At 35.7% G+C, this 18444-nt stretch overlaps 2 protein-coding genes across 10 annotated transcripts in view; both read right to left on the bottom strand.

The window, feature by feature from the left end:
- Positions 1–10446, bottom strand: part of LOC128207925 (ankycorbin-like) — a 42646-nt gene extending 32200 nt beyond the window's left edge. For all 9 annotated transcript variants that reach the window (XM_052911120.1, XM_052911125.1, XM_052911121.1 and 6 more), the window contains exons 1-2: positions 8431–10446; positions 121–311 (exon numbers count right to left, since the gene is read on the bottom strand). In XM_052911120.1, coding sequence (XP_052767080.1) covers positions 121–311; positions 8431–8955 — 716 coding nt within the window. In that variant the 5' untranslated portion in view covers positions 8956–10446. The remainder of the gene's footprint in view (positions 1–120; positions 312–8430) is intronic.
- Positions 10447–13672: 3226 nt separating this feature from the next.
- On the bottom strand, positions 13673–18406 carry LOC128207934 (protein ZNRD2-like). Its single transcript, XM_052911143.1, has 4 exons — positions 18253–18406; positions 15799–15947; positions 14982–15066; positions 13673–14512 (listed from the first exon to the last, which is right to left on the bottom strand). Exons 1-4 carry the CDS (start codon positions 18254–18256, stop codon positions 14136–14138), a joined length of 615 nt encoding a protein of 204 aa, XP_052767103.1. The 5' UTR covers positions 18257–18406; the 3' UTR covers positions 13673–14135.
- Positions 18407–18444: the final 38 nt, after the last annotated feature.

Consider the following 18444-nt stretch of genomic DNA (forward strand, 5'->3'; position numbering starts at 1 on the left):
GATTTAAAGAATGCCACTTTTAAAAACTAGTCATAGGAGTTATAAATAATTTTACACCATACCGGTACTTTCTTCGATTTCAAATACAATAACCATTATTTCACTACAGCAATTCCTTACTTGAGTAGAATATCAAGGACATCAAGTCGCTTGTTGCGTATGGCATGGTAAACTGGTGTTCGCTTGTTCTTGTCCTCCGCGGCATTCACATCTGCCCCGTACTGCAGCAGTAGTCGACACATTTCTTGATGCCCCTGCTTTACAGCAATGACTAGAGGGGGCACACCTTGACCGTTCTTCACATCGGCAATCTGCAAACAGAAACATATAGGTTAATCAGTTCACCACCAGAAGACTTTGTGTCCACTGCTCTTGTAACTGGTATTAATCTGATGATCGAAAATTGTTCTTGGTGTTCGCACATACTTGTGGACCAATGACAATCGAGGATTAGTCCTATTTACTGCAGCTTCATATCATGTAGAGCAGATCTGAAAGTGAATCTATACATTTATTTTTGTATAGAGTATTTTGTCAATCTACATGATTTAGTAAAGTCGTCTATTTTCCATAGATTGCTCTATCTTTTGCGCTTGCGCAAAGTAACTTTGATTGACAGTTAAGGGTGCCGTTCTCTGGAGGAAGTTCAATGAAGCTTACGTCATGAACCCAAATTTGAAAATAGATGTGTCAGCAGCTATCAACTCTATTGACAATTGAAATAATTATTTATAAGACAATATTCAAATACAAATCTCATTTACGTTTCTTCCTTTAGAATGCTCTCTATAATATACAAGCAAACAAATAATTTCAGTACCAAAGTGTGCAATCTTTAGTTGATCATTACGAATAAAATATATAACGAGGTCATCCCAGTAAAGTTATGTACTATGCAAACATACTAAGTTCATCAACGCGACTATCAATAGTAATTATATCATACACCCTTTGGACTGTGTTCATGATCTTAGACCATTAAGGCCGCATTTCTTTTCCTTTTTCAAAACAGAATCTTCTCTTCAAAATTAATCCTCCATTTAAATTCTTAATTTCAATTTGTCATCAATTTAATTAATCAAAATCAAATGAAAATGACAAAACAGGCAAGTAAGAAAATGCATTATATTAAGTGATTTGTAGTTGTAAAATAATGATCTGAAGTGTTTCTAAAAGCATGAAAAAATCTTTATTTTTTTATTTTTTTCAATCTCTGATAATCAAAGGTAAAATCCCATGTCCCAATGCAAGTTTAAACAAGAACAATTTTAGGCAATTTCTATGAATAAAGGGCAATAACTCTCGAGTAACTCAAGCAGCATGGCTGGTAATCAAACCGGTCTGAGATATTATGCCCATACATTCTGACCAAATTTGGTAATGATTGGGCAAAGGTTTCTTAGGTTATTGATTGGATATGACAGATTTTAGGTAATACTATAATCAAAGTTTGATAACTCTCAAGTGACTGGAGCGATATGGCTAGTTACCAAACTTATCTGAGATATTATGCTATGGTAACATACATTCTGACCAAATTCGGTGATGATTGGACAAAGACTTCTAAAGTTAATGATCTGACAACATACTGAGCACCATACACCCAGCACAGGTGAAACTATATTATGTCACAACAGTCCCATTCTAGAAAAACAAAAATGAAATGAATTTAAGTAGTTTAACATCAACAGTATTTCTGCAATTAAATGCCAGTGCTAATTCATTTTCATCAGTTGATTAATTGAAGACATGTAAATTTTAGCAATTATAAAAGCTGGCATTTTGGGTCTTGTAAAAACATGGCTGTAAAAAAAGGGGTAGCCGGAAGAGTGGAAAAGAGTGATTTTGATTGTAAAATAGTTTGAAACCAAAAGGCTAAAAGTGAAATATTGGATACTTTTGAAAGCATTAAATCCAGGCTGAAAGAAAAATATAAGATGTAAATCTAGCAGCCTTACTCGCATTACAGTCATTTACCTTTTCACATTGCTTACGTTTAGTACTTTCTTGTAAAACAACTGAAATTACTACAAATATGATATATGGTTTATTTGAGCAGTTTGCATTTGAAAAAATATGCTCATGTCTTAATTATATACATATTGTTGTACATATTGCGGTATATTGCTAACAAATTTTTGTATTGCAATATACTGCATAATGCTATTGGTGTATGTTGACGCCCCTAGCTTTACATATATATATATGCATAATTGTCACTAGTAACATGTGTACTATAGTAAGGGCCCTCACTCCCCTTTGGGGGAAGGGACCACACTTCAAAGCTCTCTCATGGAAAATTTTCAAACAAATTAGGTAATTTTAAGAAATAATTTTTATTTTCAATTTAAATGTCATAGCTGTTTGGCGAAATCAAACTTTATAGAAGAGCTTGATGGGGACATTTTGGTCCTCATGGGCGAATAGAAGATACTTCTGCAGCCTTTATTTGGCAATGTTTGATATGGAAACACCTCATAAGGAATATTAGAACCATAAAAATTAGTGTGCATGCTCATGCAACATTCAATGGGATCACTGATAAGATTCGCATTTAATCATTAAAACAGTCTACCACAAAAACTATGGGCAAATTTCCATTTAAACATTGAACTGATTTCATTAAGTAAGCTATTTAAAAGCTAGCTCATCATCCCGGCACTGGATAGTATAGAGACATTTGTGATTCATTTCACACTGAACACTCAGAAAGCCAGCATTAATCTAGTATGGTCTGCTATACAATTAAGTCAACGCCAAGCTGCACTCCCGCCTCCTACGCCCCACCAATGGAATGCTAATCATTGGAACAATTTCAATTTCAAACTTAACCCAAGATTTCATTGAGGCAAATTTTGAATAAGTTTCATAAAGATACAAGCAGATATATTGCCTCTGTTCAGAAGTTTTCTTTTAGGTTCTGGACATAATGTTTGAAAGATTTGACCTAGTGACCTAGTTTCTGACCTCATGTGACCCAGTTTCAAACTAGTCATTGATTTCATCAAGGAAGATATATTGCCTCTAGAATTCCCAAGATTTGACCTAATTACATAGTTTTTGATCCATGTGATCCACTTTTAAAATACTGTGAGATTTCATCAAGGGAAGCATTCCGTACAAGTTTGAACATAATCTTAGCAATAAATACCATGATATGGTTCCAGACAAAAACATCTAAAACTTGATCAAGTGACATTATTTTTTATCACATGTGAACCAGTTTTAAATTGATCCAAGAGTTTATCAAGGAGGCCAATTCTAATGCCTCTAGTGTTATTCATAATCATATGACCCAATTTTACAAGCAGTTGGATCTTGATCATGGGGAACATTCTGACCAAGCTTAAACAAAATCAAAGCAATTCCTATCAAGATATCGTTCAAATGATATGGTACTAGACCAAAGAAAGGTTTGACACAGTGACCTATTATTTGACACCCCATGACCTAGTTTCAAATTAAGCTAAGAATTCATCAAGGAAAATATTCTGATAGTGTTTCATGAATATTGTACCAAATAATTTTATTATATCTCTAGTGTGTTCCAAAGATTTTTCTTAGATTTGACCTGGTGTCCAAGGTTTTGACCCCATGTGACCCTCATTTACAAGCAGTGGAGAGAGGGGGACATTCTGACCAAATTTGGACAGCATCTGACCAATCTGTAGCACGACAGATGGACAGACGCACCGAATGACGGATGGACAAACAATGCAAAACAATACACCCCTGCGATAAACCTTTGATTCGATGGGGTATACAAAAACGACTATCAATTCTTAATAGATGTAATTTTTTGTCACTGGGTTGAAATGTTATCAGCTTGTTTGCGGTAATGCCCTGGAAATCATTTTTATTGGTGGTGTTTATACACATAAGCATTTTTGCCTGAAAATCCTACGATAGAAATGTATGTTTTGAAAATAAGTGCCGTAACTGTGTGTTGTTTAAATTAGGTTACGCACAACTGATATTAACTGAGATTTGTTTATCATTATTTTTGCTTAGTAGTAGTAGTGGTAGTTTTATTCGTGCATTATGTCAATAACAGTACATTTTACATCAATATAAGATATATCACATATTGTATTTGCATGATATTTAGAGTCCTAATAAGCTATATCACAGAAAGTTTAACATGAAATACATAATACTAGATCTACTAAAACAAGTATTACTTAGTTCTGGTGTTAATGATAAAGCTATCTAATTTATTACCAAATAAAGTTTTACCAAATAAAGTTTAACATAATAAATGACATTGCACATTGCATCCCGTAAAGATTTGCACAAGTACAAAGGCTTATTTCCAACGGGGTCCATGTCTAAGGTATTAAAGTTGGCATTTATGATTTAGTGAACAGTATTATATGTTATTATATCATATACTCAGATGAATTAAATTAATATATGATTTTCATCACAAATAAACTACTATCCGTATCACATAATTATATAATATACCACACAATTATACAAATAGTTAGGAATATTTAAAAATTACCAAAGCAACTATATAAAAATTGTGCGTATTCTTAGAAAGCGCACTTATATTTATTTAATACATAAAAATTATGAATACAAAAAGACAGACTTTTCAAATTTCTCCATCTCATTTAAGAGGTGAGTTTTGACTAATTTCTTAAAAACATACTTCTTTGATGTTATTTGGAAGCATGTTCCAATCCCGTATACCATTAAAATAAAAAGAAGCTGCTGTAAAACCACCATTATGTGGGACATAAAATTTTAAGTTTGATCTACTGCCATATGAGTGAACTTCGTTACATTTGGCAAAATTATCCTTCATATAACTTGGACACTTGTCATAAAATATTTTGTGTACATGATTTAGCCTAAGTTGTATACATCTTTGTTCGCTTAACGCTTAACTTGCTTCCAAATTATTTTTTTAATTATTAAACTAAAAGACGCATAGATCGACTGGTATTTTCTATGCATATTTACCATGTCCTCTTTAAATGTTCATTTTTTGAAACTTTCAGAATGTGTATTTGACTCGGGTACTGCTCGGATAAATTAAGTGTGTTGGAAACATATGCAGATCAATATACATTTAGACCGGCTTGAAGCCGTCCAGCTTCGCGCAGGTCGACTACAGAATCCTTTCCACAACAGCGAGATGATCAGTGAACTAGGCTTCAGATCGCTTCTGGAGCGCTGATCAAAAACCAATCAGGGAACTGATCGATCTTTCCCCATCATCTATCTCCATTCTCACACCCTTCTTCCGTAGTGAAAAAGAGCAAGGCAGACAGATACCTCGCCCACTCTACAGAACAATCACGTACCGACATTCGTTATTTCACTATGGTCAGCCAATTAAGGAATGAATTGCGGGGTTGATGTCATTATCGGGGATATGAACGCAATTAGGCTGATCAAAGAACCCGTGGAGTCCTTCGGACACACTTTGACCAGGCCAATTGCTTTCATATCCCGACAATGACATCAACTCCGCAATTCATTCCTTATATTTACACCAATAATTCATTATTTCATTCAAAAAATGTTTAAAAAAAAATACTTCATTTCATTTATGAAAAAATCTTTCAGCATTCCTTTTTTTACCCCTCCTATAAATAGAACGATCCGACTGCAACCGGAAACATTTTTTCTAATGACGTCACAATAACGCGGAAAAAAGCAACCACTTGAAATCACTTTTAAACGTAAATTTGAAACACTTATGACAGCAATACATTTAAAATATAATAAATTATCACTTTCTTAAATGTTGATTTATATCTAACGGGATCTGCTGACACAATACAAACAATAACAAGATCAATAGTTTTCATGTATATCGTTATGCAATGAATTGCGATCCGAACATATCCGAAGATGTTGCGTTCATCGATTGATAAACGCAATTGCCGAAAGGCAGTTCATTTAAGGAATGGAATTTGAGGTGTAAATATACAGTAGTGACGTCTAAGTGACGTTAATGACGTCAACATAATTTTTTCTTGTTAAGTGCAGTATTTAGTATTATGAATGCAACCCTGGAGACCATTTTATATACTTTCATATTTTGGTCCGCACGTCAATGAGTAGAAAAAAATCAACTACAATTGTACATGTATATCAATTTTAAGCCGCAATACATAGCATAAAGGTAAAGACTATTGCAACGTTAGCAAAATTTTATATGCATGGGAGCAGTGCACAACTAATACTTTTGTAATAATTCAATATAGTCCATAAAGTAAAATGTGTTCACTGGCAAAATAAAATCATAGACAATGCTTATTTATATTATGGAAAGCTTATATTAAAATGACTTACTTGGCATATATACATAATACTTGTATGGCTTCATTCACTTAAATCTAAGGTCAGGTTATTAAATATTTGCTGTAATTTTGATGTAAATATTTACTATGATTTTGAACAGAAAAAAACGCTGAGGGAGAGATTGATTCCTTGTATAAATATGTAGCAATTCTACAGCGAATAGTTGAAACTAGATTATAGTTTTTCTCTCTAAAATGAAAGAAATAGTCTTAACACAGAGTGGCAGATGTCTTGAGAGCGGCTATTAAATTACCATTTTGTGAACGTTGCTCGTTGAAATACCAGAATTTAATACTTTTGGTCAATTTAAGGACATAGAAAACTAGCAAATACCTTTCTTGAATTGCCCCTATTGAGATAAAAAAAAATCTGTGCAAACTCACTTCAAAAAATTAATTCCATTCTTATGTTTTATGGGCGTTATATTATTTTGTGTCATAAAATCAACGCCTTATATGTTTTTGTTTTGGATTTGATAAAAATCACGGTTTTCGTGTACATGAACATATTAAAGGATTATAACTAAAAGTAAATCTATAAGCAAAACTTATTCTTTTAATCATATTTCGTTAACATATCTTTCAAAAATAGTCCAGATATTGTTCCCGAAAGTCGAACCACGGGCACTAACGGCAGCATTTCAAAACTTTCTTGCTCAACGTCCAAGATAGTGTGTGTCTTTTTAAAATAGTCAACAAAGATGTTCATTTCAATCTGGGACCAAAGATATATATTTTTGTTTATGCAATATTGCTTGTGTATGATAATAGTTTGAGCTCAGAAGTAGAATGTGTGTGTGTGTGTGCGTGCGTGCGTGCGTGCGTGCGTGCGTGCGTGCGTGCGTGAGAGAGAGAGAGAGAGAAGAGAGGGGAGGGGGTGCTTATGCCTAGCACTCACTTGTGTGTTGCCAGGCACCAAACATGACTAAATACCACTGTGCCTCCTAGCCCAAAACTGTTTATATAAAAACAAAAATGCACGCTCAATAATTGTCAATTCATCGTCTTAAACCGCTTACTCTAGTTATTATTCCGATTACTAGAGATACACTATACCGCAGTGCATGCACGGGTACCGCGGATCATTATAATGTGGACGTATCACAGTAGCTTGCTGGCTTGGTGTCATACTACCGTTTGAGAATTTCTGACATAGTAATTTTTAATTTAAAATAAATAAATAAATGAGTCTTGGTTTATTAACCAAGGCAGTCACAGATTATATTTGATATAAAATGATCTTCTTAACTTAAACTCCAGTTATGAAAGGTTGTAAAATATCCAACATATCTTTTTTAACGCAACGGTCTGTAAAAGAACCGTGGACCAATTAATAATGGCATCTATATATTTAGAAAACCTCAAAATATTATTTAAATGCGCTTAAAGATGCATTTATTCATATTCTAATGATGCAACACAAACGGTTTCCTACCGATTACCTCCACAATAAAAAGGCTTACAGAAGGAAATGAACCATGCCAAGCGTTCACTGACTTATTATGTTTGATGTTATTAAAGGCATCATACGGCTTTAAGACTCTTGGGTAATAAAATTATAATATATCAACCATGTATTCGAAAAAATCAAACCTTAAGGTTCGTTTGTTTGAATACCTTTTTGAAGTATATACAACAAAGAGTTAACACTGAAAAGGACATGAAAAATCAATTAAATACCATTTAGACCAGCAGTCCTATTAATCGTTCGATCTTTGTAAGCTTCTATTATGTTCAATACGGTGAGGATTAATCTTTTTATCGATGTGCGAATACAGTGTCATGAGCTTCAATGTAAGATCACTCCCCCAACTAATCTGTGCCTCTTTCTTGCTTCAACATCGGTCTGCCTGTCATAACGACAACTTCAACTTAAAGTTCACCGAGAACATCTACATTTGTTCAACATATAACGATATTAATTAACTACACCATTGAATTTAAATCCGGCAGTCTAACTTCTCAAAATAATATTCGAATGTTTAACGTGTGCATTCAACTTTGTCCACTAAGACCGACAGAACATCGTGGTTAGTGACATGATTGAAAGACTAGAAAAGATGCAAGCCTTAAAAGCGACCTGTTAGTAATGTAATAAAGACGAAAATACCTCTGGATCTTTATCTAGCATGGCACTGGCGATTTCTTTGAGACCTTTATGGACGGCAATGTGAAAGGGCGACAGGCCGTCCTGGTCCACAAGGGCTATGTCCGCCCCCAACTTCAGCAGCCGCCCCACGTAGTTCGTGTACTTGAGCGTTACCGCCCATGACAGAGCCGTCTTGCCGCCCTTATCCTTGAAGTCAATGTCAACCCCGTGTTCCACGAGCGTGGATATACACTGGCCATAGTCCTTCCCCCCGAACACAGACCCCTTGTCCCGGCCCTCCCGGACACAGTAGATGAGCACGTTACCTCCATCCTCGTCGTAATCGTCCTCCGTAACGTTGATGATTTCTGGTAAGCGAGGGTGGCCCTTTTGTTCCTGGAAGAATTTGAGCAGTTCACGGGGCCTCCCCGTAACAACCGCTCGCCAGAGGGCGTTCTGCAGCTGCGGCCCCGACAGCTCCGTACGCTTCTGGGGCTCGGATACATCCAGCTTGTTCGGGGAGGCTGTGTCACCGACGTCAGTCATCTGGCCGCACGGGCCAGCACATCAACACATCTTCATTATTCACAAAGATCATAAACACAAGATCAATGAATCTACTGTTATTTAGTCCGTAATCATAACACAGAGGTATACTTCTTTGCCCTTAATTAGCTCCAAGATCACGAAAGGTATTGCACTAATACCGGACGTACGAATGTACGGTATTTCAAATATCCTGTATCATCTTTATTGTATGGAATATCAGGCTGAAAGCGTTGCTATCTGTATAGTTTAGTCACAAAATTAATTTTGAACTACTTGTATTTGTAAGTCATTAAAACACTACAAACAATTGATCTCCTTTTCTGAGCATACATTTAATAGGTATTGGAAGTTTATGTGCAAATGTAAACAATAAAACACAATTTAAACCATACGAGTAACTTAATCACACGAAATGAACGGTTCATACAGTAGTCATTATAAATAACAAGGAGCTAAATTGCCAATATTAAATGTAGTTGGAAATGTACCCGGTTGAGTTATAATGATTATCAATAATTCCTGAAATGAAGCTAGCAACGGTGTGTATGTTGACAGATCATAGAAACTTCGATCCATTTCACGGTGAGCTGTCAAGTGACAGACAAATACCTGGCTACTTATTGTAATGCTGAAATATCCATCCCAGGTCAGGCTCTAGTCCGAGAATCGAAAAAACAACAACAGTAAACACCACTTTCAGAGTCAAACGTGCATGCAGTTATCTAGGATCTGAAATCTACCATCAAAGAGTTTAAAGAATCAGTTCCAACACCAGAACGAATATTGTGGTATCGGTCTTTCTGTTGTTCATTGCGAAATTTATAGAACATAAAATGATTAATGTTTAGATTTTCTATTCTGTACAAATATTTAACAGTAAAAGAGACCAGCTATAAAATGAAAATAATGGTGTTAAAATTTGTAATAATATCCGCGATGAATTCGACAAAGTTCAATGGTTAACATAACACGTTTCTATACTAGTAGTACGCCTCAAGTGGATGGGTAATTAACGCCAGGGGCAATGTATTGTAGGGACTGAATTGTGTACAAAGGTAAAGTAGTAATTAACATAACATTAGTTTCAACCGCTGAGAGAACAATATGTGTAAGCTCCTAGAGTCAGGATCATCAAACAAGGACTGAGAGGTCAGCGAAGAAAGCAAACATTGTTCAAGCTAAATTCATGGCCTTGTCTTATTGATTTGCATTCAACAACCATTACAACAACGTACATTATAAAGCTACTAACATCAACATACACGTTAAATGTACTTTACTTGGATTTAATGACCTCTAATGAAATCCAATTTCAATTCATATCGCTATGCTATCATATATACATATACATTCGCTGTTTAATAAATATTTATGACATATTCAAGTCATCAAGAATCATAGTCAGGAAAAATTCAAAATGCTGTTTAATAAATCCTCATCTGTATACTTAAGTCCGTCATCTAAGTTGTGCCCCTGTCATAGTACGCGCTAGCCATCAGGTACCACGTGACATGCATAAGCTAGGTACCTTTTGCAGTATAATTTATGGTATTGTTTAGTTACGTCATTGACGATAAAGGCTGTCAAGTATTTCCATCTTGTACCAGGTGATTTGTACTCTGTATATTTGCATGTGAAGTAACAAATTCAATATTTATTGTAGTCATTGCTGGTCATAAAGTGTAATTACAAGCATGCTTTACCATTAATTATGCATGGATACAATGTTAGCTTTTGCTTTGGAAAAGTAATCAAAGGAAAACAAACCATCCAACTTGTTGAAAATCGTACCTTTGCTCATTTGTGATCAATAGTGAAAACAGAATGGATGAGGGTAGATCGGACTCTTTGCTCAAAGAAATTCTTGTACAAAATTGCATTTTTCATAAGACAGAAAACAGTTTTACAAATAGTATAGTATGATTTATAAGAAGTATGTGAATGAAAAAGAATTACAGAAACTTAAGCTTTTTTTACTTGTGCAAATGTAAAATGTAACCAGAAAACGTTAAATATGCGGGAAAATGATGTTTCCTTTTCATCTATTTAATATCTCCAGATGTATCAAATTTAATAAAACAACAAAACACAAATCACAGTCTTTTTAGGCTATTACTATTCAAATTTGGAATCAAGAGCTGTCACAGTCATGTGACAAATGCCCCCGATTGAGCCATGTCAGACGAATATCAATTATTACAGCACAAAAGATGTTTGTAAGACATGTATGCTCCAATAATGGCAGCCAATTAGTCCTTTTGCATGAAATGTCTGTGGGGTAATTTAAGGTTAAGATCAACATTCCTATAGGTTATACATGCTGGTATAGGAGTTGATGCATTATAGTTTACATTGAAACATGTATGCCTAATTCCAGCAGCCATAAATAAGTTCAATGGGTGATTTAAAGTTTATAGGCAATGGATTTTATACAGATTTACAGGTAGCTGCTTCTAGGTCAATGAAGTGGTAACCAATATGTTTACAAGTTTGAGGAATGTAGGTCCAAGGGATATCTTGATCAGACAAGGTTTTTGTGTTCAAGGTGCTGCTAACCTAAAAATCAATAGAGTCAACTTCCCTACCAAATTTGAAGACAATAAGCCCAAACATATTCCAATTTTCATTCAACTTTTTATGTTCAAGGTCACCAAAAATGTGACATTTGACCTACTGGCCTCAAAATTAATTATAGCCATATGCTTGTCATGACCAACTATCTAAGCTGGTTTGAAGTCTACTCAATTAAAACAGGCAAGGTTTGGTCTGCCAACGGACAGATGGACCAACAAGTGCAAAGCAACAAACAGCTGATTCTTCGAAGGAAGGCCCATAAAGCCATTGACTAGTTGTTGTTTTCTGTTTGATTCTCTAGCTTTTCTGTCTCAAGTTCATGTACATTCAAGTCAAACAAAACCAGCATATGAAGATCCCAAAGGTCATTTGTTTTCACCAGATGTTTAAGGTATATGGAAGGGACATATCTCAACAAATCATAAGCATCATGATTTTTACTGACCTATGCCACCTATAATTCCCATTTTCTGTTAGTTTGCTCTAAAGCCGGGTTTTAAAGCCGTTTCAAATTATTGACCTTGAACAAAATACATATGTACTTTAATCAACAGAAAATGTTTTTTCTAAGTGTTTTTTTTCACTATGCCACTTTTAATTTCAACATCAAGCTTTGGCCAATACAATAATTATAATGTAGTTTGCAAAATTATAACATAAAATGGACTTGACTTACATTGAAGGTAGAGAGATATTGTATTATTTAAAACACTATAAAAAAAAAGAGGCCCAAAAGGGCCTATGTTCTACTGGCATAGCTTTTGTGGTCATATCAATCCAGAGCATGTATGTATGGGTAAAAGGCAACAGACATATACTTTATGTTTTGTGTTTGGGTTACCTGAAAACGTAGCACGTTCAACATCTGAGCCCAGAAAGTATTGTAAGCAGATTAGTTGCATGAACTATTTTAATATGTGCCAAGTAAAAGTCATCTGACAAAAAAAATGCTTTCAAAACTGTACTCATAGTAAAAATTTCTGTAGTTTTAAAAGTTAAAAAAAGTTGGTCAAAAGGTCAAAGTCAAGGGCATCCTAGGACAACATTGACCAATTTGAACAAACATTCACAATCAATTGTGCTGAGATGGATGCACAAACACACAAAATGATTTTCAAACCTTTCCAGATTTATGTTTAACAAACCTGTGAACCCTGGGTGTGGCCAGTAATGACACCAGGTGCATAACTTAAACATTCACAACCAATTTTGTTAAGATGAATGTGCAAACTACAGAACTTAAAGCTAAAAAATGGCCTTTGGGCTTTCAACAAAAACAAGGCATAGTATTTCACAAAATCAACTGCAGAAGCAAAAAGCAAATTGTCTCTCAAAATCCTAGACTTGCAAATTGTCTCCCTTAACTCTAGACTTGAATTTACATGTACATGTAAACTTAGCTAAAAATAGAATTCGCTCATGCAGACCTGGCTAAAAATAGAAAGCATTTCTTTAAAACTTTCATGGCCCATAATCTAGGCATTTATGGACAGATCTGGCTGGTTTTCGAAAGGAACCGAGCACTAATGGATATCTATATACTGTACAAGTTTCTTCGAGATAGAATCAAAACTGAAGACTGTATCGTGTTCACAAGCAATTGTTTACAGACGCACGAACGCACGGATGCACATACTACGTACACATTACCATCGCATAAGCTCTTCTGGCCTTTGGCCAGTAGAGCTAAAAAATTATACTACTTTACGAGTTTCTGGTATCCATGACAACACTCACTTGTACTCTTGATGCAGGGCAAAAATAGCTCAACATTTGCTAAAAAAAGATGCAATTTCTACAGAATGACAGAACCATAATCTGGTAGGTTGATTTGGTGCAAATATGTAAAGTATGTGTCACATTTTGACATCATTTTTTAAAAGATTGCAGACATAATCTTAAGCAACAACTAGTAACCATCAGTTGTCTTAGATACTACAAATCCAGATGTACTGTTTGTGAAATACATAGTTCTAATCTATTATCAATGTGGATTTCACTGAACTTCATTTGTACTGATTTTCAAAAACTATAAATAAATGTGATCATTTTTTTGTGAAAATTCCCGAATAATCATTATACTTTTTGCTTTGAAACACAAACCAGTGAAACAAATGCTTTTATCATAGTTACACACCTTAAAGAGTTCCAACCATTTATGCATGAATTTACTTATATACTTAACAAAATAAACAACAGTTTATAGTGTGTACAAAAATGTACATTAGTTGATTGCTAGTCTTTTGGAAGGAAGAATAGACTGTTTAAAGGTTCAAAAACAACATGCTCGCTCTGTTGTATCATGTATGTAAATGGCTTCAAAACAGCATCTACTTTTGACAGTAAAAAGGATACCTTAATTCAACGTGATATTGACACCATTAAACAGTTTACATTATGGCAGATACATGTACACTATTGTTAGCACATATGAAGTGTTGTGTTCATTATGTTCATAAGAAAATAGTATTACGGTAATTGCAGAAATGCAAACAGTTTAAAGATTTTGAAAAATAATTATACATCACCAATAAATCATCAAGCTTAGCAATTTTTTTTTCAAAAGAAATAAGACATAACAAAACTGCAAATATTCTTGTGTATCATAAAGCTTTGAGACTCTGTAAAGCATCTGCAGATGTCTTCAACAGCTGACACAGGTGGATGGAATACTCAACACTTTTGGATTCCCTCAGTTCATCGGTGGCCCATTTTATCTTGTCACACAGAACATTGACAGATGGACTAAAGTTCAAGCCCAATGCCTGGGTGTGTGATTGGCTAGTGCCTGCTGTAGAAGATGCCGTTGCTATGGTGACTGGACTGGTTTGTTGTGCGGGCAGGACAGGTGGATGACTGGTTGTGTGTTGCTGTGTGGATAATGGAACCATTCTGGCCATGAAAGAGAGGTCATCCCTATCTTCATCGTCAGCAACAGAACCTTCCAGTATCTGTGAGCGAGCTGCAGCTTGGCACAGAACTGAAAAATAAAACAGAAGATAATCTTATCTTAGGGTATTCTAGGATTTACATATCACAGCATTTTTTTTACATATCACAGCATTTTTTTCTGGGAAACTAACATTTGTGCAGTAATGCTTTGCAATTGCATGATACTATTTCTCTGTGTTATTTGGTTTGTCAAGCCAAGGGGCATAACTCCACAGTTATTTAAACCAGCCAAACTAAGAGTTAATACTGCTATTATGAGTTTTGTCATATGAATGTATATATGTGTCAACATATCCTAAATCTTCCAAGGTTTCTGAGTTTAAATGGTCAAAAGCTGCACTGCTGCTGTTTCCAACTCAACTTTCGAGACAATACCTCCACTTATTTTCCCTCAAATAACACACTTGCTCATAAAAGCTTGACAGTCAGGAAAAATACAAATAAAGCCTGAACAAGGACAATAATGTTATCTTATATCATAATGAGAGACAGGATACCTGGATCGTCCTTGTCAATGTCGGTGTCCAGTTCTTGACAGGCCACGCAGTAGTTCACGCCCTGCTTGTCCTGAAGCAGGATTGTCTGAAATAGTGAGAACCAATACAGGATACAGTTCCATTATAGGGTAATACTTTTTTTTTTTTACTGGTTTTGAAATTGGCTTGATGATCACTAACGCATTGTTTTTCTGGATAGACTAACAGTTCTGCTTTATATCACAAATTTAAAACATTAACACATGAATATTCAATCAGAATTCAATTCAAGTTTCCCATGTAAATAACAATTAATATTAACTTTAGTTACATGTCCAATGTGGTGTAAACACATATAGATGGATTTGTCTACAAAATCAGTTAGAATTCTAATGATTAAGCAGAAAACTCCTTGTTTCATCGAATTATGGCCTCATAGACAGCATATCCCTTGGGAGTAATAAATGTAACTTTTTGTAATAGTTAATGTTAGTTTTGGTATCTTCACAATAAAGTCTAGGTGACCTGACGCCAACTAATTGTTTGGAAAAACAAAAATAAATCTGAAATGCTAACTTTCTTAATGTTCTGCCAGAAATGCCCTTTGAATATGCGAGCTTCTAGATAAGTCACTAATAAAACCAATAAGGGACTAAATGGGAAATTGGCGGCCATTTCTAAATGGAATTTTCGCAGTTGTAATCTGCTTAACAGATTTTTGGTTGTCAGAGCCCTTTAATTGCATAAAGGAGGAAGGTTGCCTATACTGGTCTCAATGGTGCTACTAAAAGGACTGGGTTCAGCACTCTTAACTCTGAAGCTAAAACCCTAATTATACCGAGCAAGCTTGACAGCAAATGCCGAGCATCTTGTATCCCTTGAGCATGTAGTCTCCCAACAATTTGCTGATACGATCTGATCTCTCCCGTCGTGCCTGGATTATCTTCAACTCTGCCTCAGAGGGAGGCTGCCATTCATAGTCATCATCTGTAATACAGCATATGTATTGCAAGTAAAGCTTTAATTGTTTCTCATTTTATTTATTTTTGGTATTTACCAAAGTATTGCATCAATATAATGGACTCATAGGGTTTGATTATATTGACAATCTTAGCGTCACAGCAAAATGTGTAAAACATGGTGTCTTCATGCTGTAACACAAAAAGGCCTGGAGCACTTAATTTATGATATCAAGGTTGTTACCAGTAAGGGGGTGATTAAAATCATCAAAACTCCTGACCTTTACCATGCAAGGGTGGATGTATTTAATACTACCAGAGCTCATCATTTTAAGGGAATGCAAAATAATGTGGCATTTCAGATTTATTTACTCAAAATAAAAAGTAGAAGAATGATAAGTATTATCTTTTCTTCACACTTGCTTCTCCATCACAATTTTTTACAAGAGATGTTTGTCAAACATTATGCAGCCCCTGAGCGCCATGTTGTCAGGATTATATGGAAAATTGAATGAGATATGCATGTTCCGAAAACACAGCTGATTTGTCACTGACATTGGATGCCGTTGAGACAATTTTAAGATTATGACCATTCAAAGTGTGAGGATAGAGTGTGCCATGACCTTTGACTCTATGACCTCAAAATCCATAGGAGTCATCAGCTGGTGACCAAAAACCTATATGTCAAGTTTAAGGGCCATGGGTGCAGGCATTGACAAATTATCACACAGAAAAGCTTTTTTCGTTCAATGTCACTGTGACCTTGACCTTTTACCCGATGACCCCTAAAATCATGAGGGGTCATCTACAGGTCAGATGCAACTCCAAGTCAAGTTTAAGGGCCATGGGTGCAGGCATTGGCGAGTGATCACTTGAAACATTTTCCCATTCAAGGTCACTGTGAACTTGACCTTTGACCCGATGACTCCTAAAATCAATAAGGTTCATCTTCTGGTCAGGCCCAACTTCCATGTCAAGTTTGATGATCATAGGTTCAAGCATTGTTCAGATATCACTGGGAGAAGATATGTTAACTTTTTTGTGTTAAAGGTTACTGTGACCTTGACCTTGGCCCGATGACCCCGAAAGACAAGGAGTCATCTACTGGTCAGGCCCAACCTTCTTGTCAAGTTTGATGACCATAGGTCCAGGAATTGTCAAGTTTGCTTTCAAGGTCACTGTGACCTTGACCTATGACCCCTAAAATAAAAAGGGGTCATCTAGTGGTCAGGCCCAACCTCCAAGTCATGTTTGAGGGCCATGGGTGCAAGCATTGTTGAGTTATCACTCGGACAACCTTTTATCATTAAAGGTCACTGTGACCTTGTCCTTTGGCCCAATGACCCCTAAAATCAATAGGGGCCATCTACTGGTCAGGCCCAACCTCCAAGTCAAGTTTGAGGGCCATGGGAGCAGGCATTGTCGAGTTATCACTTGGACAACCTTTTACCATTCAAGATCACTGTGACCTTGACCTTTGGCCCGATGACCCACAAACAATAGGGGTCATCTAATGGTCAGGCCCGACCTCCAAGTCAAGTATAAGGGCCATGGGTGCAGGCATTGTCAAGTTATCACTCAGACAAGCTTTAAAATTATTTTACCATTAAAGGTCACTGTGACCTTGACCTTTGCCCCCTCAAATCAATAGGGGTCATCTACTGGTCAGGCCCAACCTTCATGTCAAGTTTGATCGACCGACAGACAGACCAACATGTGCAAAGCAATATACCCCTCTTCTTCGAAGGAGGGCATAATAATAGGTAAACAAGGACAATTAGAAACAGACTCTGGATCAATAAAAAAAAAATATGACACACAATTTATGCTACCCAAATCAAACACTTATTGTTTGCTTCGTAATCATTACATATGTGATTATAAGGATAAAGGTCCCAGTTACAACAGAGGTGTTTTCCACTCCCTCTTGTCTTGTGATAAAGTAGAGGAGGAGTTGGGGTAAAGAGCATTGCTAATATTCTGGCAGTCGTTGATCCTAATTGGCTGATAAAAATATCGTTACAATCCCGACACGCCTTCTGATGTCTGACAACTGTTGCAATGGCAGCAAAACAACGTCCACACAATGAACACATGTCAATGATTAACCTTGCCACCGGATGGCACGTCAGGCCCGACAAGCCTTAATTGCCTTGCGAAACCCTCCGATGTTAAGCGAAGATGAGGTGGTACAAATAAGATGGGTACGAATCAGCGAATTTAATACACGCTAATTCTAGCTATAAATTTATTTTCAATATTCACATTTCTAAAAACAAAGTAAAAAGTAAATCAGTTTTGAATAAAAACATATTAATTCCTATATGAATTACCCATTTTTGATGTGGAAGTGTTTGCTGAAGTCGCACTGAAATGCTGGTGCAGTCAATACTATTAGAATTTTACAGCACAGTGAACTCCCCTTTTGCTGCATTTCCAATATTTAAAAATAAATTTATCAAATAATATATAAACCTGGTTTATATCAGAAGCATTGTGTAAAAGTATTATTTTAAATTGTGAAG

This window comes from Mya arenaria, chromosome 11, assembly GCF_026914265.1.
Source record: "Mya arenaria isolate MELC-2E11 chromosome 11, ASM2691426v1".
Taxonomy (NCBI): domain Eukaryota; kingdom Metazoa; phylum Mollusca; class Bivalvia; order Myida; family Myidae; genus Mya; species Mya arenaria.